The following is a 24,622-nucleotide window of genomic DNA, read 5'->3' as shown; positions in this document are numbered from 1 at the left end:
AAGCTGCCCTCAGTGTGAATAATCCAGCTCCAGCTGTATTAGTAGCAATCATCTCTGAATGATGGCATCGGACTTTCAGTTTTTTATAACCAAGTCTAAATACGAGGGGAGGAGATGTGATTCATCATGTGGTTCTGAAATAGACTTCAGGGAAGAGGCCAGGCCAGCACCTGTGCATGATGCAGTGCTTTCTTGAGCTGTTTCAGATAGGAAATAATATTGTTGATGTGGTCAAGGGTTGTGCCCTGACATCCATAATGTAAGTTGTGTGTATGTTGCCCTTTCTGATAATAAACTGCTCTGTTCTTTGCAGTGGAAGTGTTACAGAGCCTTGTGTCAGTAGAAGTGGAGCCACTGCCCGAGGCAGTAATACAAACCTTTGCTGCTCAAATACAGAGATCTACATCACAGACAGACATTCCTGATGCTGACCTTTCAGTAGTGGACTCCAAAATTGTGACGAGCCTCATGCCCTTTCAGCGGGAAGGTGTGAAGTATGTCCTTTTTGCATGCTGTTAAGAGCTAGTCCTTGCCTAGAATTGTGTACTTTATATTGGTGCCCAGGCTGCATTCTCTTCTGTGGAGGGCTCCACATTTCTCCAGAGTCTTGGACTGTTACACTCTGGCACTCTGGGCTCTTGGTTGTTTGGTATGGTTTGTTTTGTTGGGGGTTTTTTTTTGTGGGTTTTATTTTTGAGTGACACATCTATTCTGTTTCTAGCTAGAATTCTTCATTATGAGTCAGGAAGAAAGTAGCATTTTGCTAGTCTTATAAAATTGTTTGAATGATACATCTCTGATCTCCCTCTTGTGATTCAGTATGTGGCTAATTGTCATATGATTTCTTTTTTGTTTTGTAAGGTCATCTATTTTCTTTTTTCCCAAGTGCATCTCTATTGTTGTTGTTGTTTTTTAAATATTAACTACACATGGGAAAGTGACAGGAAATGGGACCAAGAGCCTGAAAGATTTAAAATGACTAATTGTATGTAGAGATAAACTTCTAAATGTCCCTGTCCCCATCATATGTAGTCATTAGTTGTTGACTTCAAGATGCAATCCAGGAAAGTATGTAATTACTGGTGTTAAAGTGGCATTGTTATTAATAATATTTTCTTAGCTCAGCCAGGATGGACTCTGGGACAGAATGTGAGTAATATCATGGAAAGAATGTGCTTTAAATAATTGTAAGGTCTTGAGACTGCTCCTCATATGAAGTCAAAGTCTCTGGGGACTGGGATGAACCACTCTGTTCAGGAACTTCCAAGCTTTGAGAGATTTGTGAGAGTTGCTCACTTGTGTTAAGACTAAGGGAGAAAATCCAGGTTCACTGAAGAACCCAGATCACTTCCAGGTGATTAGTTGTGCTCTTCTTGGCTGTCAGGACAGAGAATAACCCATTTCTTGACTCTTTCTTATTTCCCCTCTCTATTTTCCACAGTTTTGCAATTTTAAGAAATGGACGTTTACTTCTTGCGGATGACATGGGCTTGGGCAAGACCATCCAGGCGATCTGCATTGCTGCGTATTACCGAAAGGAATGGCCCTTGCTGGTGGTGACTCCTTCTTCTGTGAGGTTTACGTGGGCAGAGGTACTGTGAGCTTGAGCTTGTGCAGGTGGCCAGTAGAGGGCATGTGTGATGGTTATGCTGTGTTGGACTCTGTACAAGTTAAAATTTTAAAAATATGTGTATTAAGGGGAAGAAGCTAAAACATGTACTCATTTAGAAACTTGAGGGGAGGATATTGCTTGGCATTGACTGTATGATATATGCCTATTTTCTTTTATTGGCCGATTTTCTTTTTGTGGTCCAGCTGATCTGTTGGAAAGAGTGGGATCTAGAGAAAATACCTCCTCTGACCCTCTGTTAACTTTGTTCCTGCAAGTCAGCCGGCTCCAAGGGGGTGTTTTGCTCATCAGCATTCAAGTGATTGTCTGTGGTATTCAAGCCCTTCATAGCAGTATTTGCCAGCCCTTGGCTGGAATAGAAGCCCAGATGCTGGGATTCTCCGCTCTGTTCAAGAGGCCCCATTATCATCATTAAGTGTGTGTCATAATATGTCTTTTGGCCTCTGCACTGTATGCTGCTGACTCCTCTGAGTCCTTTATTAATGTTGATCAGAAGCCCAAGAAAGCTTGTATGGTTGGGAAATGTATCTTGAAATAAATCACTGTCATGACTTGTACACTGAGGCGGTTGGGTTGCCATAGGCTAGTGAAATGTTCACTGTGGGGAAAAAAAGGTGTGCCAGAGGTTTTAGGTCAGTAATTTCATGCCTGAGCAGGAGAGGGTGGGAGTTTAGCTTTCCCTGAATGTTACATTGATGAGAAGTGTATTGGTTGGGATTTGCTGCTTTTGTGCTGTAACCAGGTTGTTAGAGCATCTTGGCTGTGTTTTCATGTCCAGTAGTGCAACAAAATGTGGGGCGACAAGAAAAGAAAATTGTTTACTGAACAAGGCAATGATGCTCATCATATTTGATATTTCAAAGGCCTGTAGACCTCTGGGTCAACACCTAACCTGAATCCATGGCTTCTATGGGATGCCTACTGGGAACAATTTGGGGTCTGGTTTCCTGAAGTACTGGGCACCTGCAGCTAAACTCCTACATCGTGCTTCAACAGATTTAAGCAATGAGTTTTGTGTGGTGGTGGTTTTTTTTCTTTTGTTTGTTTGTTTGGGGTTTTTTGTGGGTTTTGTTTTTTTTCTTCTTAGAGTGCTTGATTTCCTCTTTCTTCCCCTACTCCCAACTCCCCAGGACATTGTTGTGGGAGATGTTTTGTTAGGACATTTGCTTTAGAATGATCTGTGTTGCTTTGTGGGTATATGAAGGATGCAGGTCTAAGAAAAATATATCACAGAAAGTGGAAGAAAGTGGAGTTTATTATGGTCTGTAATCTACTCAGTTCATTCTTGTGCAGATGTGTTTTACTGTAATGGTAGAAGCTTTTGTGGTGTCTTCAGAGCTGAATTGCTAGAAACTGTCTTCACCTCAGAGTTGCTGGTGCTTTATTTTGGCTTCCTGGGCTTAGGCCACAGAATGTCTTTATATTTAAGATGCCATAGGAAGCTAGCAGGAAGATGTGAGGTACTCTTGGGTGAGAAGTACTGCAGCCATGTGCATTTGGAGTTCAGCATTGAAACATAATTAACGATCAAGGCAGTTTCAAAGCACTTCTTGTGGACAAAGGTCAGCATCAAGTGAGAAATATAGGATCGCTTTTACGGTGTGACTTAGTCACGTGCCCTTACTAAAAGGAAAGGGCAGTACAGCTACTAGCTTGCAGGTAGTTTCCCACTGCTGCCACCTTTGTCTGAGTTTTGGCTTAGCGTCAGCCACATATTTTTTGGTTGGGATCTAACCTTGCCTGCATGTTGGCCCATTTTCATTGTGGTGCTTACCATAAGTGGTGAAGGATGGTTAATTGTTAGTTTCTCACGTACTGAGAAATGTGAGAAGCTCACATTTAGCTCCTTGGGCTGCTGCACGTGGTTGCTGAACAGAGGAGGGGAATGGCGCTTGGGGGATTTCCACAAGTGAAGGGCCTGGAGACAGAGATGCCATTTCTCCTCACCACTCCTTGGATACATTTCTGTAAGGACCAGATCATGATTGCTAAAACCCCAGCCAGTTCTCTGCAGAGCAACATCAGCAGAACTGTAATGTTGCAGAGAGGTTGGTGTCATTGGGGGACACAATTACAAAGGAAATGGTGGGTGCTCAGTAGCTAACAGATGGGCTTGGAGGAGGATATCTTCCTCTGGTGTGTGGAGCATTTCAAGAGATTGATTTGAATGACTATCACCATGTGTATTTCAGCTGTTGTCATAGAATAGCTGGTGTGTTGTCAACTTAATCATTTTGTTTGTTTGGGTTTTTTGTAGAATTTTTAAGGAGGAGAGGTAGTGGAAGAGTTTTTATTGATCTGGATGAGTTGTACTTCATCCTCACTGTGGAGTAAACATTGCTATAGTGAGAGATGTTTACTGCTTAGAAGTCTGTGTTTCACAGTCTGAGGTTTCCTATTGAGTGGGAAAACTAAATTTCTCTGTCAGTAGTGGTCACTGCTTTCTCTGGCTCTGAGCATAGCAGGTAACATTGTCAAGAGGTTATGCACATTTCTACTGTAGATAAGATTTTTTTTTTTTTTATTTTCTTTTTTTTTTTTCAGTAAGCAAGAATAGAGCATGTTTGAGTCTTCCTAGACGTGGAAGGTAGCTTTGGCCTTGTAGCCTGAGTTCTGTTCATGATCTTCCTGTTACTAGGGTTGTTGCCTTGGGAAGGCTGCTTACCCTTACTGTGCTCCCAGCTGATGTCTAGTGGTGAGTGGGGTGGTTCCATGTTCTAAGCATTCATGAGGATGCTCTGTGAAGTGCTTTGGGATCCTGACAGAGGACATAAGCACCAGAATGCAATTAATTGCTTTCCTTTTCCTCCTCCTCCAGGCATTTCACAGGTGGCTTCCATCCTTGAGTCCAGGTAGCACCAATGTCATAGTGACTGGCAAAGACAACCTAACAGCAAGCTTGATCAACATCGTCAGCTTTGACCTGCTCAGCAAGATGGACAAGCAACTTAAAAGCACTTTCCAAGTAGTTATTATTGTAAGTGGTACACGAAAATTTCGAAGTTAATTGTATGCTGGAAATGCGTTAACCTTTGTGTTGTACAGCAGAGAAGTGCGAAGTGGGCCTTACTTAGGACTGAAACTATCTTGCAGTTGTGGCTGTGATCACAGCTCTCTTCATGAGTAGAAGCAGGAGGTTTCTCTGAAACCTTTTGAGATAACTAGTAGAGTTTAATTCCTTTTTGATTCATGAGGCTGTGCTTTCTCTTTTACTGGTTATGGTGCCTCTCTGATTTCATTGTGGTCTGCTGGAGAGCAAGGTGTTTAATGTGGTGTGTCAATACAGTAGTCTTGGAATTGTATCTTTTTAAGAGGATTGGACTTCAAGGCGGTGTTAGTGTTTATCCAGTAAACCAGATAACCTCTCAACATCAAGTGTATGGGTAAAGCATCAAAAAATCTCCCTTTACTTGTGTTCCACTGACAATCTGCATTAAGCCATCTTTGATCACTTGTATCATTTCTTTTGTAAATTACTTCAAAATCCATTTTTTAACCTTTTACAGAGCCGTGGTAAAAGGCATTTTTCTAGATTTCAGTTACTAAAAATTCAAAACATAGAGTGTTTCAAATCCAGCTTGGATCAATAGAGACCAAAAGTGTCTATGTAGCTTACTGGAGTGTTTGATGTTCTCAGTCTAGTTTTCAGCACACATATGCAACTGTCCTTAAGATCATGACAACTGGAACATAATAATCCTTTTGTTTCTTAGCATCAGATGGGAATGTGGGAATAGAAGGAGTTCTTTGGAGACCAAACTACTCATGGGGGAATTGATATTTGCCTGCTCCCCCCTTCCCCCCCCTGCCCCAAGACACTCTGTCAGGGTGGAAATGCAGATTGTTACTTCTGTATGCTGGTGCTTGGGGTAAAGGGACTTGGGCTCTAGGGCTACTGCCTTGGAGCCTTTTACCAGCCTTGAGCTGGCAGATGTTCTTTCTGTGTGTTTATATGTTCAAATTTGGACCCTGTATATGTTTTTACAGATGAGAATAGTCCTGATGAGTGCTGAGCTTCTCTGCTTTTTTCTTCCAGTCTTCTTTTGGTGGCTGGGAACATTATAATGTAGCTTATTTGTTAATCAAGAGGGAGAAGGCTGTGCCTGAGAGGCTAAGCAGTTGAATTGTCTTTGCATGCGTGGTTGCTTGCTCATCCACACGTGGAAAGATGAGAATGTACCCTTGGATGGTGCCGATTACTTTTTGTGTCTTAAGTTCTGCCTTGCTACAGCAGTAGAAGTGAAGCCTGTTTGGGGGTGATGTCTCAAGTAGGAGACTATTATCCACATGGTGAGCCATGTCAGCAGAACAGTTGGATCCTAATTAGATTTCTTTGTTTCCGTATCATTTTCATCAACCCCTTATTTAGGGAAGTGGCCCTACATAGACCTCCTATGTTTGCTGCATTTAAAGGACACATAGGGGCAAATGAGTATTGGTGGTGGAAATAATGTTCCTCTTTCTCCTTCCCTCTCTAGCCCCCTCTGCTCACTTGTTTGCGGTCATTTGAGATTCATGGCTTTAAGGTTTGATTTCTGTTCCCTTTGCTTGCAGCTGAATGTTTGAATGTAGGAAGCCTGCTACTCTCCATGCTGTCTTTTCGTTTAAAATTTGATGTGACTATCCCAGTGCTTGAAATATCCTCTGAGATGATAAGCTTGTGATATTAGATATCTCAGAATACTGGGAATTCATTCTGTAGCCTGCAGTTGGCGTATGGATCAGAACTGTCTTCACTTTCATGCTTGTTTTGTTTCAGGATGAATCTCATTTCCTAAAGAACATAAAAACTGCACGATGCCGAGCTGCTATGCCTCTACTCAAGGTGTGTATGCTGGTTGCCAAACCTCCAGCAGCTAAGGTCAGGCTCCCAAAGCACTGTTGCTCCATTTATCAGGTTAGGGAGCCAGCAGCTGAATTCTGTTGTTGTGCAAGTGGAAATCCAGGTAATGTTGTAGATCGTAGAGCAAAATTTGTCTCTGGCTTAGCAATGTGTTTCCATACAAATGTTAGCTGGTAAGACCTAACAAAAGAACTTCAGAAGCTCCCTTGATGTAACTGTGGTACTGCCACTCATGAGTTGTATGGTGATGGGAAGAAGGGAATGTCAAAACTTACTGAATATATTCAGGGAGAGTAGAAAGAATATTGTAGTGTCAATGTAGCTTGTTTAATGGAAATAATCATTATCAGTTACTTCTTGGCACACAAGTCCCTGCTGTATATCAGTGACTTTACTTAGGTCCCTTCCTTGGCATTGGTTTTGGGCTCTACTCTGTTACTGTGTCCTGGTTTGGCTCAAACCAGGCCAAATAGTCTTAGAGAACCCAAGGTCACTGCTTACGAGTAAAGAGCCGAAGGGGGTTGTACCTGCAGGGAGTAGTGGACGGGGCAGGTGACCCAGGATTGACCAGCAAGGTATTCCATCCCATACATGTCATTCTCACTTTCCTGTTTATCACTAACCCACTGCCTCCTGGAGGTGGGGCCCAGGAGGGAGGGGCCCTCCTGTCTCCCACTGATTGGTACCAGCTTTGCCAAATCTCCAGTTAAAAGCCTGCAGGTGTGATGGCAGTGGGGCTTTTGCATTTTGCCCTCTGCCCGTGCTGGGTGGAGCTACTGCATTTTCCCCTCTGCCCGTGCTGGGTGGAGGTACTGCCTTTTCCCCTCTGCCTGTACTGGGGGGAGCAATTCTGCCTGAGGAGGATTTCCAAGCTCTTGATCTTGGTTTTGTACATATTTGTATATATTTGGTTATTTCTATTATTATTGTTATTATATTCTTTTTCATTATTATAGTTTATTAAAACTGTTTTAACTTTCCAACCCATAAGTCTCTCTCCCTTTTCCCTTTCCCTTTCCCTTAGGTGGGGGGGAGAGGGTTAACAGAGAGCATCTGCCACCAGGTTTAATAGCCAGCCCAGCTTTAAACCGTGACAGATTTATTGGCGCCCAACGTGGGGCACGAGAGAAGCTCCAACAGGTTGCTCTGATAAGTTGAATCCTGGCTCTGGTGGGAGGAGACCCGGAGAGCTCAGCTGAGAGAATATCAGATTTCTTCCTTTGAGATTTACGAGGGGTTGGAAAGTTAAAACAGATAGTGAAGATGGTGATGTCATTTTTGAATGCTGTGTTATCTCATCTTTTTATGGAGTTTCTTTCACAATTGAGTATTGCAATGATGCCTTACCTGCCGTGGGCACTGTGTTATTGCTTGCTTCTTATGAATGTTTACATGCAGTTTAGCAGTGGGCGCTGGTCGAAATGTATTGTTTTGGTATGGGGTTTGATACTGATTTATGCTGTGATAAACTGGGCAGTTAATATTCCGATCTCTTATCTCTATGACACAATGATGGGCAGCTTTAATCGCGAATCAGTAGCAGCGACTTCATCTGCACGCTCCAGGCGTCCTTTAGCTGATTCTGTTAATGATTACACTTCCAGTTTTACTTTGGGAAATAGTACCTTCTCCTTTTCTGCCAAGCTGATTCCACTAGATTTTGCGAAATTAGGATGGTGCTGTCTAGGTGGCATGTTTTTATTTTTGGTTGTCCTGAATGTGTTTCTGATGTGGGATAAGATTAAATATCGGTGCAGGGACAGTTGTAAGTGTTATGCAGCCACCTCAGATCCTACAGTGTGTACTGCCGCTACAGCCACTAAACCCACTGAAACCTCGGCAGCCTGTACCACAGCTGCTACACCCCCCAAGATGGCCACTGTAGCTACTCAGACTCTCAGCACTCCCAAGACAGCCACTGCATCTACTCAGACTCCAGCATCTATCGAATCTCTGCCAATTGCTCCTGTAACCAGGAAGAAATACCAAAAGAAATCAGCTCGTGAAGTGAAGGATGATGACTCAGAGCCTTCTAAGGCAGAGCCATCATATGACCCAGGTGAGGGCCCTTCTCAGGCAGAGTTAGGGCCTGACACAGATGGGGGTTTCCTCGATCGTCCTTTTAAAGCAGACCCATCACAGAAGAAAGGTCCTTCTAAAGCAGAACTATCACAAGAGGACTCGGACGTAGAGATAACCTACCACTCCTTATCCCTGAAGGACCTGAGAAATATAAGGAAAGACTTCAGCCGTTATGACAGTGAACCTATTATTACCTGGTTGCTCCGATGCTGGGATAATGGGGCAGACAGCATGCAATTAGATGGCAGAGAAGCCAGACAGTTGGGATCCCTGTCCAGAGATGGTGGTATTGACAAGGCGCTCGCAAGAAAGTCAAACACTGTCAGTCTCTGGAGGCGACTCTTGTCAGCTGTAAAGAGCAGGTATCCCTATAAAGATGATGTTATGAGCCACCTAAGCAAATGGACCACTATAGAAAAAGGTATTAACTACCTTAGAGAACTGGCTGTGCAAGAGATCATTTATAGACACCCACGGGACATTGTAGATCCTGTAGATCCTGATGAAGTGGAATGCAACCGATCCATGTTCCGGAAGGTTGTGAAGAATGCTCCACCGACATATACCCATACATTGTCAATATTAGTATGGGGAGAAGATGATATGGCACATTCTACTGTGGGCGAAATGGCTAACTGTATGCGACAGTATGAAGATAGTATTTCTTCCCCACTGCAGGCACGCATCTCGGCTGTGGAAAAACTGACTAAGGAGAACAAGGACTCATTTAAACAACTGTCAGACAAACTGTCCATGATCAAGAATAAACTTGACTCTCTACCTACACAGGCGCGTGTTGCAGCTGTTAAGACAAAACGTTCTCCTACAGGACCAGCTCAAAGGAAAAGGAACACATCACGAGGTATCCTGTGGTTTGCCCTGCGTGGTTATGGGGAGGACATGAGCAGATGGCATGGACAACCTACCAGTACCCTACAGGCACGAGTACGTGAGTTGCAAGCTAAAAGAAATACCAGAGAGAATTTTTCTAGGAGGATGGCTGCTCCAGTTACCAGTGAGCAGGACCCCAGTCAGGGGAGATGGGCCTCAAATCATTTTTTCCCAAGTGTGAATAGGAGAAATGAAGGTCCAGTCCCTGTGAGCAGCACGAATCCATTTCTTGATTAGGGGGGCCCTGCCTCCAGCCAGGTGGAGGAGAGGGACAACCGGATTTATTGGACTGTGTGGATTCGATGGCCTGGCACATTAAAACCACAAAGGTATCGAGCCCTGGTAGACACTGGTGCACAGTGCACCCTAATACCATCGGATCATAAAGGGGCAGAATCTATCAGCATTTCAGGAGTAACAGGAGGATCTCAAGTGTTATCTGTATTGGAGGCTGAAGTGAGCCTAACTAAAAATGAATGGAAAAAGCACCCCATTGTGACTGGCCCAGATGCTCCGTGCATCCTTGGCATAGACTACCTCAAGAGCGGGTATTTCAAGGACCCAAAAGGGTATAGATGGGCCTTTGGTATAGCAGCTGTAGAGACTGAGGATATTAAACAGCTGTCTACCTTGCCTGGCCTCTCAGAAGATCCTTCTGTTGTGGGGTTGCTGAAGGTTGAAGAACAACAGGTACCAATTGCTACTACCACAGTGCACCGACGACAATATCGCACCAATCGAGACTCCCTGATCCCCATTCATAAACTGATTAGACAATTAGAAAATCAAGGAGTGATTAGCAAGACTCGCTCACCCTTTAATAGTCCTATATGGCCAGTGCGAAAGTCTAATGGAGAATGGAGATTAACTGTGGACTATCGTGGCCTAAATGAAGTTACGCCACCGCTGAGTGCTGCTGTGCCAGACATGCTAGAACTTCAATACGAACTGGAGTCAAAGGCAGCCAAGTGGTATGCCACCATAGACATTGCTAATGCATTTTTCTCTATTCCCTTGGCACCAAAGTGCAGGCCGCAGTTTGCTTTTACCTGGAGAGGTATCCAGTATACCTGGAATCGACTGCCCCAGGGGTGGAAACACAGTCCTATTTGCCATGGACTGATCCAGACTGCACTAGAAGAGGGTGGAGCTCCAGAACATTTGCAATACATTGATGACATCATTGTGTGGGGTGATACATCAGCAGAAGTTTTTGACAAAGGGGAGAAAATAATCCAAATTCTTCTGAAAGCTGGTTTTGCCATAAAAAGAAGCAAGGTCAAGGGACCTGCCCGGGAGATCCAGTTTTTAGGGATTAAATGGCAAGATGGGCGTCGCCAGATCCCGATAGAGGTGATCAACAAAATAACAGCTATGTCCCCACCAACTAACAAAAAGGAAACACAAGCCTTCTTAGGCGTTGTGGGTTTCTGGAGAATGCATATTCCAGATTACAGCCAGATTGTACGCCCTCTTTATCAAGTGACCAGAAAGAAGAATGATTTTCAGTGGGGCCCTGAACAACGACAGGCTTTTGAACAGATTAAACAAGAGATTGTGCATGCAGTAGCCCTTGGACCAGTCCGTACGGGACAAGATGTTAAAAATGTGCTCTACACCTCAGCTGGGGACAATGGTCCTACCTGGAGCCTTTGGCAGAAAGTGCCAGGGGAGACTCGAGGTCGACCCCTAGGATTTTGGAGTCGAGGATACAAGGGCTCCGAGGCCAATTACACTCCAACTGAAAAAGAGATACTGGCAGCATATGAAGGAGTTAGAGCTGCCTCAGAGGTAATTGGTACTGAAGCACAGCTTCTCCTGGCACCCCGATTACCAGTACTAGGCTGGATGTTCAAGGGTAAGGTTCCCACTACCCATCATGCAACTGATGCGACGTGGAGTAAATGGATTGCATTAATTACGCAGAGGGCTCGAATAGGAAACCCTAATCGCCCAGGAATCTTAGAAGTAATCATGGACTGGCCAGAAGGCAAAGACTTCGGAATGCCACCAGAAAAGGAGGTGACACGTGCTGAAGAAGCCCCACCATATAATGAACTACCAGAGGATGAGAAGCAGTATGCGCTGTTCACCGATGGATCCTGCCGTCTTGTAGGAAAGCATCGGAAGTGGAAAGCTGCTGTATGGAGTCCTATACGACGAGTCACAGAAGCCACAGAAGGACAAGGTGAATCAAGTCAATTTGCAGAAGTAAAAGCCATCCAGCTGGCTTTAGACATTGCTAAACGAGAAAAGTGGCCAAGGCTGTATCTTTATACTGACTCATGGATGGTGGCAAATGCCTTGTGGGGGTGGTTAAAGCAGTGGAAGCAAAGCAACTGGCAGCGCAAAGGGAAACCTATTTGGGCTGCTAAATTGTGGCAAGATATTGCTGCTCGGCTAGAGAAACTAGTCGTGAAGGCACGTCATGTAGATGCTCACGTACCTAAAAGTCGGGCAACTGAGGAACATCGAAACAACCAACAAGCGGATCAAGCTGCTAAAGTGTTCCAAATAGATTTGGACTGGGAACACAAAGGTGAACTATTTTTAGCTCGGTGGGCTCATGACACTTCAGGTCATCAAGGGAGAGATGCAACATACAGATGGGCTCGTGACCGAGGGGTGGACTTAACCATGGACTCTATTGCACAGGTTATCCATGATTGTGAAACATGCGCTGCAATTAAGCAAGCCAAACGGTTAAAACCTTTGTGGTATGGGGGGCGGTGGTTGAAATATAAATATGGGGAGGCCTGGCAAATTGACTATATCACACTCCCTCAAACCCGCCAGGGTAAACGTTATGTGCTTACCATGGTGGAGGCGACCACCGGATGGTTGGAAACATACTCTGTGCCCCATGCCACTGCCCGGAACACTATTCTGGGCCTCGAAAAGCAAATCTTGTGGCGACATGGCACGCCAGAGAGAATTGAGTCGGACAATGGGACTCATTTCAAAAACAGTCTCACAGACAACTGGGCCAAAGAGCATGGCATTGAATGGGTATATCACATCCCCTATCATGCACCAGCCTCTGGGAAAATTGAACGGTATAATGGGCTGTTAAAAACTACCCTGAAAGCAATGGGGGGTGGAACCTTTAAAAACTGGGATAAACATCTGGCACAAGCTACCTGGTTAGTTAACACCAGGGGATCTATCAATCGAGCTGGCCCTGCTCAGTCAGACCTTCTACATACAGTAGAAGGAGATAAAGTCCCGGTGGTGCATGAAAGGAATCTATTGGGAAAAACTGTCTGGATTCTTCCTGTAACGGGCAAAGGTAAACCCATTCGTGGGATTGCTTTTGCTCAGGGACCTGGATGTACTTGGTGGGTGATGTTGCAAGATGGTGAAGTCCGATGTGTCCCTGAAGGTGATCTGATTATGGGTGAGACTACTTAAGTCTGAACTGCATGTTGTTGCTGCATAAGTGTCTTTTAGGTTAAGACAGTGGTGATGCGACCGGAGCTAGCTTCATCAAGTGGCGTCCAGTAACCTCCTCGAGTCTGACATCTTTAACCTGCAACCCGTGGGCACGAACCATGACAAAAGAGAGACTGCTAGCCAGAGAGACTGCTGAGAGACTGCTAACCAGATGCAAACCCACAATCCTGAACCAAATGAACTTGATGGACTTTTTGCATAAAGATGAATCATAGACTAGTGATATGTATATATATATTTGAAAATGAAAAGGTAGTGGTGATCTGAGTATGACATGAATGGTATGGAATAAGGGGTGGAATGTCCTGGTTTGGCTCAAACCAGGCCAAATAGTCTTAGAGAACCCAAGGTCACTGCTTACGAGTAAAGAGCCGAAGGGGGTTGTACCTGCAGGGAGTAGTGGACGGGGCAGGTGACCCAGGATTGACCAGCAAGGTATTCCATCCCATACATGTCATTCTCACTTTCCTGTTTATCACTAACCCACTGCCTCCTGGAGGTGGGGCCCAGGAGGGAGGGGCCCTCCTGTCTCCCACTGATTGGTACCAGCTTTGCCAAATCTCCAGTTAAAAGCCTGCAGGTGTGATGGCAGTGGGGCTTTTGCATTTTGCCCTCTGCCCGTGCTGGGTGGAGCTACTGCATTTTCCCCTCTGCCCGTGCTGGGTGGAGGTACTGCCTTTTCCCCTCTGCCTGTACTGGGGGGAGCAATTCTGCCTGAGGAGGATTTCCAAGCTCTTGATCTTGGTTTTGTACATATTTGTATATATTTGGTTATTTCTATTATTATTGTTATTATATTCTTTTTCATTATTATAGTTTATTAAAACTGTTTTAACTTTCCAACCCATAAGTCTCTCTCCCTTTTCCCTTTCCCTTTCCCTTAGGTGGGGGGGAGAGGGTTAACAGAGAGCATCTGCCACCAGGTTTAATAGCCAGCCCAGCTTTAAACCGTGACATACTGCAAGCTTCCCATGTATTTGTGTGGCTGGGGTTCAGGAGTACTCCTGCTGGTTAAATGTACAGAAGTAGTAGGAAATGGCAGAATGTGAGGTTAGCAAGGTAAGTGGCCCACAGAAGGGAGGCAATATTCAAGTACACGATAGCAGGAGAAATGTAGATTTGAATGTCTGCATGTTGTCCTGGGATCAAAGAATCAAACTCTCCCTGGTAGCCTCTAGCAGATTAAAGTTTCTAGGCACTGCAGAGTCTGTACATTAGAACAAGGTAAATGCAGTTCCTCTTCAGCAATTATCAGCAAGTGTGTATAAGGAGAAGATTCGATCTCTGATAGCTTTATGGCAACCATCTTTTATATGCAAGATTCTTAATGGCAAGCCGAAGGTGGTTGTCCTTGAATAACTTCATTGTTCTCTTTAAAGGCCTGACTCTTGTCTTCTCTCGCCTTTCAAATCACTTCAGGCTTTTAATGTTTGGAAACTAAGTAGGAGGTCCAATTTTATGAGTAGCTTGAAGTACCATAATTAGGGTGTATGTCTGAAAATGGTGGAAAATAACAAATTTACCTCATTGCAAAATGCATGAAAAGCAGTCTTATCATTTCCTACTTGTAGCTTTGTAAGGATCAGCTTGTCAAAATTATTTGCAGGCAACAAGATATGAGAGTGAAAGATGGTAGCTGTTAAGCAGAGGTTAATTGCCCGTATGAACTTATTGAGAATTTACAGTTTTATGCTGTCACATAACTGGTCTTAGAGAATTGAGAACTGGTGCTTCTGAAACTGAATTTCAGTCTTCTGAAAGCATTAAGAGTTTCATGTTCATATCATGCATTATCTCACCTGCAAACAGCATAGAGTACCAGATGTTTCATGTTAGATGTTCAGGTAAATTTTATTCTCCTGCTTGCTGTCTGTAACTTCTGAAGGGAGTATTTGCTGTAATAGCCACTCTCTGCCCTCCTTGCACTCTGACACAGGTGTTTTGCTCTAAAACTAGCCCCTCTGGCAGTTTTGTCTTCAACTACTAGTGAGTGATGCTGTGTTCCCTACTGGCACGGCACATCACAGCAATGCTTTTGTACTTGAAAGAAGTGCCAAAATATGAGGAGTTTTCATCAGTTGAATAATGGATTTAATAACGATACTGTGTCATCTTTATAGTAAATAGTCAATGGGGTAAAAATGGGAGTATTTTCGGTATTTTACATGATACTTTGAGATTATTGAATAAGAGGCATTGATAAACATGCTGCTGAGGATAATATTCTTGCTTTTGCCTTCTTCAGGTTAAAAGAATTAGAGCAGTACTGGGGCTCTTAGAAGAGACCAAAAAAAGCTGTATCCATAGACAAGCCCTTGATAGATACACTGCTTCTAGCACCTCAGTCCCTGCCGTAAGGTCACAGTGAGAAGCTATGCCAGTGCGGTAACCAGAGCCTGTGGAGCCAACTTGTGCCTGATCTACATTTAAGCATTGCCACTTCTAACTGTTGTTAGCATTATACTACTTTAACCTTTCCGAAATTGCCATAGTTGCTTTTATTTCCTATGAGGTTCCCAACATCCTAAAGCATGAAAGCTTAGCCTTGAACTGACTTTTGGGGACAGGAAAAAAAAAAAAAAAGCACCTAAGAAATGTGCTCCTTGGTCCTTACATGCTACAAAGATTTATGAGTCCATAATGACACTGGACAGATCTAAGTTAAAATGTTTCTGAGCCTGAAATGTTTTTGTCACTTCTATCCATACTTATTAGATTCTTTTTATCTTGATAGAATCTGCTCCTTTGACTTCTCCATTTGAATAATAAGTAAAATTGTTGCGAGTGTTTAGACAGAACTGCACAATAATCAGATTAAATCAATACATTCATGATAAAGATGACTTACCTTGGATATTAATTTTGAATCTGCCTTGTTAGTCAGCCAAGCTACATCTCCACCTCTGAAATATTTAACCCATGGTTACAGCATTTAAAGCCTCATTTTAGTTTTAATATCTGGCATTGACTGGTTTTCAAAATGAAGTGGTATTTTTAGCCACTCAGTAATAATTTGTCTTTTTCTGCTCTCTGTTATATATAGTGGAACAAGTATGGTGTGGAATTGTCAAGCAGAACCATGTATTGAACATGTGGCTTAAGTTTGTCAGTTGGGAACTTCTAGATTTTTTTTAATATTAAAAAACCCACAAACTCTGTGTGTGTACACAGTGTTCAGTGTGTGTTGTATTCAGTGTCTTTTGTGACATGCTTAGCTGCTACACTGACAGGGATTTAGGAAAGTTTTGCTTGGAACGGTGAGAAGTGTGACCAGAAAGACTTTTTAGTGCACTTTTATAATGGCTGGATGTATGCAATGACCATGCTTGCTACCTAGTAGCTTGCCCCAGGTTGTTTTTAGTTTAGACCATAGACATGTGCCCAATTTATTGTTATTGGACAAAACTTTGAGAGGAACTTATAATTGCACAAACAACAAGATAGGGTGAGCTGAAATAGCAGCAGCAAAATGTTTAGGGCAGATTTCTTATTCCCTTCACATTCCCAGTGGATGTTCAAACTTGTGGGTATGCAGACTTGTACAGGGGGGAGAATGCTTCATCTGCCTACATGGAACCAGGTGGCAGAGTTTGTACACAGTCTGTGTGCATCCCTGCAAAATTGTGGAGGTGGATGGATTGAAAGCCGTAGTAAAAAACAGTCCTTTGATGTTTTGGCGTGTGGCAAAAATCCTGCTTTCAAGCTCAGCCAGCTTTCACGCTGGCCAGTCTGTGCCAGCAGCTGCATGAGATCTGTCCCTACCTTCAGCATCTCTTATGGTACTCCAGAGGGCTAGAAGTTCCTGTGTTCAAAGTGGTCCTTTTGTCTTGTTTTCACGCACGTCAAAGTGAGAACAGCCTTGTACTGTTGGGCTTTGGTTGAGTCACCATTGCCAGGCCTGGCTTGTCCCTGCTCCTAATCCAGAGCTGTGGCAATCAGTAATAGGACCTACTTGTCACCTTGCTGTTTTCTTTAGTCTCATGATTGGGACTAAGTTCTCCTGGGCGTACTGACAATACTGATTGCTCCCTTTGCCTCTGCCCTGCATCTGGCTTCCTCAGAGGCAGAAAGTGTCATGGTGTTACGTCTTCTGTAAGCATTTTGTTTTTTCCTTCCAAGATTAGACTGGCCCAGAGACATGAACATAGGAGAGAGAGTATACATGCTACCAATATCTGTAAAACAGCAAAGCCCCAGGGGTGTAGATGAAAAAGAGGCAACAAAACAGAAGTTTTTCACTGATCTGTGGTGGGATCTCTTGAGGACTGGAGTGAAAAGGATTCTACATCCTTCGACCAGCCAAAATGCTGCATGGTCTTTGTTCTTCTGTAATTGCATGGGGTATTGCAAGGCAGTGGAAACTGGGGAAGGTCCCAATGGAACAGGGATGAGTTTTTTGGAAGCACGACAGTAAGTTTTTAGTGAAGAACTGGGTTAGAAACTGAGAAATAAAAAGTATTATCTAATCAAAGATTCCAGTGGCATAAAATGGTCTTATTCCTGTTGTGCTCCCTATGGGCTTTGTTCCACAACATTTGGGTAATATTAATGTGATTGCTCCTATTGAGCTGCTGTTCAGGTTAATAGTATGATGTCCATCCAAAATTAAGTTGTGCACAGCAAAGCAGCAGCTGGACAAGTTTAGATCATTTGATACCTATTTAGGGATTGGGGAAGGAGCCTCACTAATTGTTTTGACTACTGGGGAATTAGTGTTCCAGCCTTGTCTCATGTAGCTCCTGGGGAGCACCCTCCAAAAAGGAGAAGCCTTGAGAATGGCGTGAAACCTTTCAACATGGTTGGGTTTATGTTGTGTTTAATATATCCCTGGTCTGTTTGGAGTGAACTTTTCTTGCTTTAGCTTGATCTGGAGTTATTTGAATGAGCTGTCTGTAATTGCACGACCTCCATGTTGTCTTTTTCCTAGCAGTGGCCTTCTGTTAGTGCAGGAGGAAAAAGTTCAGTTTGGAGGTTTCTTGCACATATGGGACTGGCTTGTCTTGCATTTCAGCAGATTTCTCAGGGTGGTGTCAGTTCATTCCTCAAAGGCTTCTGCAAGGCATCAGGTATTGTCTAGGTGCTGCTCAGTTGTCCTTCACTGTTACCTTAATTTAAAAAACTGACCTAATTTCTGCTTTATAACTTTGTTTCCTCATGGGATTGGATATCTTTTGGCTTCTGAGACTCCTTAGTCTTTTGAGTTGCATAGGCACTTCTGTCTCGTGTGAACTAACTCTCACCTTCCGACATGTCCAAAGGTTTGACCTCTCCTCTTATTTAGTTCAATAAATACCCTGATTTTTTCAGTGTTTATGGGAATTGTCTGATCCTGGTGGTGATCACATTTCCTTCTGATCCGTTTAATAGGGATGGAGGCAAGTCCCACCTTGATTACAACCTATATATAAATATCTGATAAACAGTCCTGAAATTAATTTCCGGTAGCTGATCTGTGAACCCTTTTTCTGCCAGATTTGGTTGGCAAGTGGGTGAATCAGCTGGATGGATTTGTGTGACTGGTAGATCTCAGTGAAACAATAAAAGAATTTAATTTTCTTTTTCATTTAAATGTGAATGAGCTGTTGGTACAGATGTCACTCAAGACTCTCTTTGTTGTTTTAATGAACCTGCATTAAACCATGCAGGAAATTACAAGGCATTTGTAATTTAACTACTATATGTGAATTTACAGCAGCAGAAATTCATAGCTCTCATCTAATAATAGAATTAGATAATAATGGAGGTATGAGGGTAGAAATGCATCTTGGAGGCTTTTATGTCTTTAGTGTAATTTTTTTCACCACTTTTTGGGAGCACTTACTTTAAATACAGGTTTCCCACCCCCTTCCTGTCTCCCCTACAGCATGTTTTACAATCTTCTTACATGATTCATATTTAGTAACTCATGTTCTAGCATCCAGCCAGCTGTGCCTAGGTTCACCATGGCTGTCAGGTGGGCATCCTCTGGTCCTGCTTCAGGCAGCTTAATCTTTCTCTCCTTGCTAGTAGAATTTAAAAAGAAAAAAATTAACAAAAAGTAAGAAAAAAGTCATACTTCTCTGGATCTCTTCTGCCTTTGTGAGGAAGATAGTCTGTTTATGGCTTGCTGTGGCAGGTTTATTACAAGAGAATTTATTTTGGAGGTGAGGATGTACCTGAGAGGGTGTGTCATTTTCCTGTGACATCTGATGCCAAATGAAATGCGGAGCCAGGCATAAGATATTAATGTGTCTAGTGGGTAAATGCCAATTCAGAAAGTACTGTCATAAAAATTTATGTTCCCTTCCCTTACAGCATGTAGCTGATGAATAAGAAACAATATGTTTTGTCCTGCTTCCTAGAAGTTTTAATCACTGTCCTTGAGTGTCTTCAGGCAATGAAGGCTGAAAGTATCTGTGGAAGGTGAAGTACTCTTCCATTTAGGGTGCTTGGACAGTGGCTCTGGGATTTTCTTTCAGGACTGGGGATGACTGCTTAGCAGGTTCTGCTTATATTCTAAGCTCTATGATAACAATGCTCCATTTTGCTTTCCCAGGCTGCCAGGAGAGTGATCTTGCTTTCGGGAACCCCCGCCATGTCACGGCCCGCGGAGCTCTACACACAGATTGCGGCTGTCCAGCCAGCCTTCTTCCAACAGTTCCACTCCTTCGGGCTACGCTACTGTGATGCCAGGAAGGTACTTCAGTGGGGGAAGTGGCAGACTGGAACTCTGCGTTTTTTTCAAAATGTGAAGGCTTTTTCTTTCCTTCCTTCTGTCTGATGTTACATCTTTTTTGAGAAAGTCTCATTCCAGAGTAACATTTTGAAAGCTCTCAGCCTGAGAAGCCCTAGGTGCTGCAATGGCGGGCCTGAGACATGGAGGCGGTAATGCTTCTTGTCAAAATCTGCCCTGAAAGCCATGGAAGTAAAAAGTGTTAACAAAATAGGAAAAAAAAACCCCAAACAACAAAAAAAGGCCACAGCTGGGGAAAGAAGCCTATTCTAATAAGAACTTGCCCCCAGAGTGTTTTAAATGGGCAGAGTAACTATGGAGCCTTTAAGCAGCTGCAGGTTTGGGCTAATTGATTAAAAAACAAACAAACAAACAAACAAAAAACCAAAAAAAAACCAGTTTCTAATCTGCTTTAGTGACTGTTTAATGAAGTAAGACCTCTGTTGCGTGGGATTTTGGATTTTATACCTCCAGGTAAGTGAAAAATGAAGACTTACAGTCTGTCTTTTTATTCTACCCTCTTCTAATTCAGGAAGTGGATGTGGTCCTCTGCATATCTTGAAAATAAATTAACTTTTTTTATCTCTGCCAGCTGCTCAGCAGTGGTTTCAGCAGTCATTGAGTCCAGCCACTGCAAGACCTTGGCTTTGCAGGAAGACAGCATTTGCAGCCATGATGGCAGGTGTCTACCTTGCTCTCAATGTACAGGCAACTCAGCTGTGCTTGGATTTGTCATTTCTAGGGCTGCGGCTGCTGTGTGTGTTGAAACACACACTGCTAAGAGAAAAGGTCTTGCTGCTGCCTGTTGTACAAGGAGGCTCTAGGATCTTCTGTGTTGGTTGAATAGACACAAAAAGGGGAACCAAAGTTCCCCTGAGTTCTGATTTGGAACAAGAGCCCTCTAATTTGACTTGCCCTCCCGTTCCTCCAGGACAAGCATGTGGCAGTTAGCATGTGGCACAGAACGGCGTGGCAGTGTGAGCATGGACCTGTAGTGCATGAACTTGCTTGCTCTTCTTTGTTCTCAAGTAATCCATTTTATTTCTTGTGCCTCGTTTTCTGTAAGACTGGGCAATAACTTCCAGTAGAGTGGTTGGAAACACCAAATGACCATTTCAATGCTCAAAAATACTTACAGAAGAACTGAACATCATCAGTGTATGACATAAAAATAGTTATAGCTATTTGTAGGGCTTTTGTGTTTTCACTTTTTGGGGTAGCTAACATATGCCAAGTTTCCATCAAGAAGATTCATATTGTAGTCTCATATAAAGTTCTCACATTCCCTTTTTCCTAGATCTGAATGCCCACTTTTAACTTCCATAACTAGTGTGGTTCTGTTCTATATATGTCCAAGTGTACATTTGGACATAGCCACTGTACAGCAGGAAGGTTATGATGTGGTTGCCATCACAGAAATGTGGTGGGATGACTCTCATGACTGGAGTGCTGCTATGGATGGCTATAAGCTCTTTAAGAGGGACAGGCGAAGCAGGAGAGGCGGTGGGGTAGCGCTGTATGTTAGGGAGTGCTTGGACTGTGTCGAAATTGGGGAAGATGGTGAGGATGACAAAGTTGAATGTTTATGGGTGAAGATCAGGGGGAAGGCTGGCAGGGTGGACATTACGGTGGGAGTCTGTTATAGACCACCCAACCAGGATGAGCAGGTGGATGAGGTGTTTTACAAGCGGCTGTCAGAAGCCACCCGGTCGCCGGCCCTTGTACTCGTGTACTCAACTTGCTGGATGTCTGCTGGAAATACAACATGGCAGAGAGGAAGCAATCTAGGAGGTTCCTCGAATGTGTGGAGGACAACTTCCTCATGCAAGTGGTAAATGAGCCCACTAGAGGAGGGGCCCTGCTTGACCTGTTGTTTGTGAACAGAGAAGGACTAGTGGGAGATGTGAGGGTCGGTGGCTGTCTTGGGAATAGCGACCACGAAATGTTAGAGTTTTCGATAGTGGGGGAAGTAAGGAGGGGCAAGAGTAGAACTTCTGCCTTAGATTTCCGCCGGGCAGACTTTAGCCTGTTTAAGAGGCTGGTGGACAGAGTCCCTTGGGAGTCGGTCCTGAAGGACAAAGGAGTCCAGGAAGGCTGGACATGCTTCAAAAGGGAATTGCTAAATATTCAGGAGCAGGCTGTCCCGGTGTGTAGGAAGACAAGCCGTCGGGGAAAAAGACCAGCCTGGTTAAACAGAGAACTTAGGCTAGAACTTAAGGAAAAAAAGAGAGCCTATTTGCTCTGGAAGAAGGGTCGGGTAACTCGGGAGGTCTATAGGGACGTGGCCAGGTCATGTCGGGAGAAGATTAGAAGGGCCAAAGCTCAATTAGAGCTTGATTTGGCTGCTACAGTCAAAGATAACAAAAAAAGCTTTTACAAATACATCAACAGCAAAAGGAGGGTCAAGGAGAGCCTCCACCACTTGCTGAATGAGGAGGGTAGTGTAGTGTCAGGGGACGAGGAAAAGGCAGAGGTGCTCAATGCCTTCTTTGCCTCGGTCTTCAATGTTAAGACCGGTTGTCCTCAGGAGACTTGGCCCCCAGAGCCTGAAGTTAGGGATGGGGGGCTGTGTGAACCTCCCGTAATCCAGAAAGAGACGGTTAGTGACCTGCTGTGCCAGTTGGACACCCACAAGGCTATGGGCCCGGATGGGATTCACCCCAGAGTAATGAAGGAACTGGCAAATGAACTTGCCAAACCACTCTCGATTATCTACCGGCAGTCCTGGTTAACTGGAGAAGTTCCAGCTGACTGGAAATTAGCAAATGTAACGCCCATCTACAAGAAGGGTTGAAAGGACGATCCAGGGAACTATAGGCCTGTCAGCCTGACCTCGGTGTCAGGCAAGGTGATGGAACAGATCATCCTGAGTGCCATTCCACGGCACATGCAGGACAATCGGGGCATCGGGGCCAGCCAACATGGATTCATGAAAGGCAGGTCCTGCTTGACCAACCTGGTCTCCTTCTTTGACAAAGTGACCCGCTTAGTAGATGAGGGCGGGGCTGTGGATGTAGTCTATCTAGACTTTAGTAAGGCATTTGACACTGTCTCCCACAGCATCCTCCTAGACAAACTGGCTGCCCGGGGCTTGGATGGGTGGACTCTTGGATGGGTTAAAAACTGGCTGGATGGCCGAGCCCAGAGAGTGGTGGTGAATGGGGCAAAGTCCAACTGGCGGCCGGTCACTAGCGTTGTTCCCCAGGGCTCAGTTCTGGGGCCGGTGCTGTTCAATATCTTTATAGACGATCTAGACGTAGGGATTGAGTGCACCCTCAGTAAATTTGCAGATGACACCAAGCTGGGTGGGAGTGTCGATCTGCTGGAGGGTAGGAAGGCCCTACAGAGGGATTTGGACAGGTTAGATAGATGGGCTGAGACCAACGGCATGAGGTTCAACAAGAACAAGTGCCGGGTCTTACACTTCAGCCACAACAACCCCATGCAGCTCTACAGGCTGGGGGAAGAGTGGTTAGAAAATGGCCTGGCGGAAAGAGACCTGGGGGTGCTTATCGACAGCCGGCTAAACATGAGCCAGCAGTGTGCCCAGGTGGCCAAGAAGGCCAATGGCATCCTGGCCTCTATTAGGGATAGTGTAGCCAGCTGGTCTAGGGAAGTGATCGCCCCTCTGTACTCGGCACTGGTGAGGCCGCATCTTGAGTACTGTGTTCAGTTCTGGGCCCCGCACTTCAAGAAAGATGTTGAGGTGTTGGAGCGAGTCCAGAGGAGGGCGACCAAGCTGGTGGAGGGTCTGGAGGGTCTGACCTATGAGGAATGGCTGAGGGAGCTGGGGTTGTTTAGTCTGGAGAAGAGGAGGCTCAGAGGTGACCTTATTGCAGTCTACAACTACCTGAAGGGAGGTTGTAGTGAAGTGGGAGTTGGCCTCTTCTCCCGGGCAGCTAGCGATAGGACAAGAGGACACAGCCTCAAGCTTCGCCAGGGGAGGTTCAGGTTGGACATTAGGAAGAATTTCTTTTCAGAAAGGGTTATTAGACATTGGAATGGGCTGCCCAGGGAGGTGGTGGAGTCACCATCTCTGGATGCGTTTAAGAAAAACTGGACATGGCACTTAGTGCCATGGTCTAGTTGACAGGGTGGTGTCAGGGCAACGGTTGGACTTGATGATCCCTGAGGTCTCTTCCAACCTGGTTGATTCTGTGATTCTGTGAAATGTGCAAGATAAATGAGCGATTCATTGGCTTTGGTACTTATATGCTGATGCCATTGATTAAAGTAAGACCATTTGCATGCAGAATCACAGATACAGAACTCGAGTTCTGGAAGATGATAGCATTCATGTTAGCAAAGCACTGCTTTTCTGGCAGAGGATAAACTTACTGTTTCTCCATCCATAGTAGGAATCATATGGAGGGACAGGGCCTGGTCTTCTGCTGAGGTTCATTATCTTTGTTGAAAGATTCCTGTCTGAGCAGTGTCCAGAATGCTTCCTAGAGGGACTTGAAGAGATGCAGTTTAATCTCTGTTTTCTGCAGTAAAAAGGAAAGTTGAATTGCAATGTGTGAGTCTAAATAGGTTTGGAGTTTCACAAACCCTTTGAGAGTAAAGTTTTGCGTGACTAGCTGTTGCTTCAATTATGAGGCATATGGACCTCAGGTAAGATGTTGAATTGGATAAAAGAAATAAAGTTGTTTTGCATGATCCAGGTTGTAACAGTGTATTCTGAGTAAATTAGTTTTCAACCTACAGTGAAACTCAGCATGGAGGTCACAGTCTGTGTCAGCTTCCCTTCAAAACCTCGGCAGGGTTTCTAGTACAATTCTATTTCTGTTTGACCTGCCGCTACTAGACAGTTGAACATTAGCAGTCTTCTTAGTGCTCGCCTGGGACATTTTGCTACAGTTAATGTCAGTAAATGATAGAGTGAACCTAGAAAGAATTTGGTTATTTAGAGAAGAAGTGGAGCTGCTGGAAATGAAGAGATGTGGATAGTATTACAGGAAAAAATGGGACTGCTGAATGTGGGGGTGCCACACATCCACTCAGCTATGAG

The 24,622-nt window shown here is 44.3% G+C and overlaps 2 protein-coding genes across 3 annotated transcripts in view; both read left to right on the top strand.

The window, feature by feature from the left end:
- RPL37A (ribosomal protein L37a) overlaps window positions 1-24,622 on the top strand; it is a 259,950-nt gene that overhangs the window by 213,834 nt on the left and 21,494 nt on the right. The window contains exon 1 of one of the 2 annotated variants that reach the window (XM_068407359.1): window positions 3,082-3,086. The exons of the other annotated variant lie outside the window; for it this stretch is intronic. Within the exon in view, the coding sequence (XP_068263460.1) occupies window positions 3,084-3,086 (3 nt within the window). The 5' untranslated portion in view covers window positions 3,082-3,083. Of the gene's footprint in view, window positions 1-3,081; window positions 3,087-24,622 lie in introns of those variants that run through there. 2 annotated transcript variants of the gene reach the window in all.
- The window catches only part of SMARCAL1 (SWI/SNF related, matrix associated, actin dependent regulator of chromatin, subfamily a like 1), a 48,148-nt gene that overhangs the window by 11,828 nt on the left and 11,698 nt on the right, over window positions 1-24,622 (top strand). Inside the window, 5 exon segments of the mRNA XM_068407354.1 lie at window positions 314-494; window positions 1,442-1,592; window positions 4,449-4,607; window positions 6,390-6,455; window positions 19,435-19,575. Of these exon segments, the coding sequence (XP_068263455.1) occupies window positions 314-494; window positions 1,442-1,592; window positions 4,449-4,607; window positions 6,390-6,455; window positions 19,435-19,575 (698 nt within the window).

The sequence above is a fragment of the Nyctibius grandis genome, chromosome 9, assembly GCF_013368605.1.
Source record: "Nyctibius grandis isolate bNycGra1 chromosome 9, bNycGra1.pri, whole genome shotgun sequence".
Classification (NCBI taxonomy): domain Eukaryota; kingdom Metazoa; phylum Chordata; class Aves; order Nyctibiiformes; family Nyctibiidae; genus Nyctibius; species Nyctibius grandis.
Note: the sequence above shows the minus strand (reverse complement) of the source record. Positions and strands in the feature narration are given on the sequence as shown.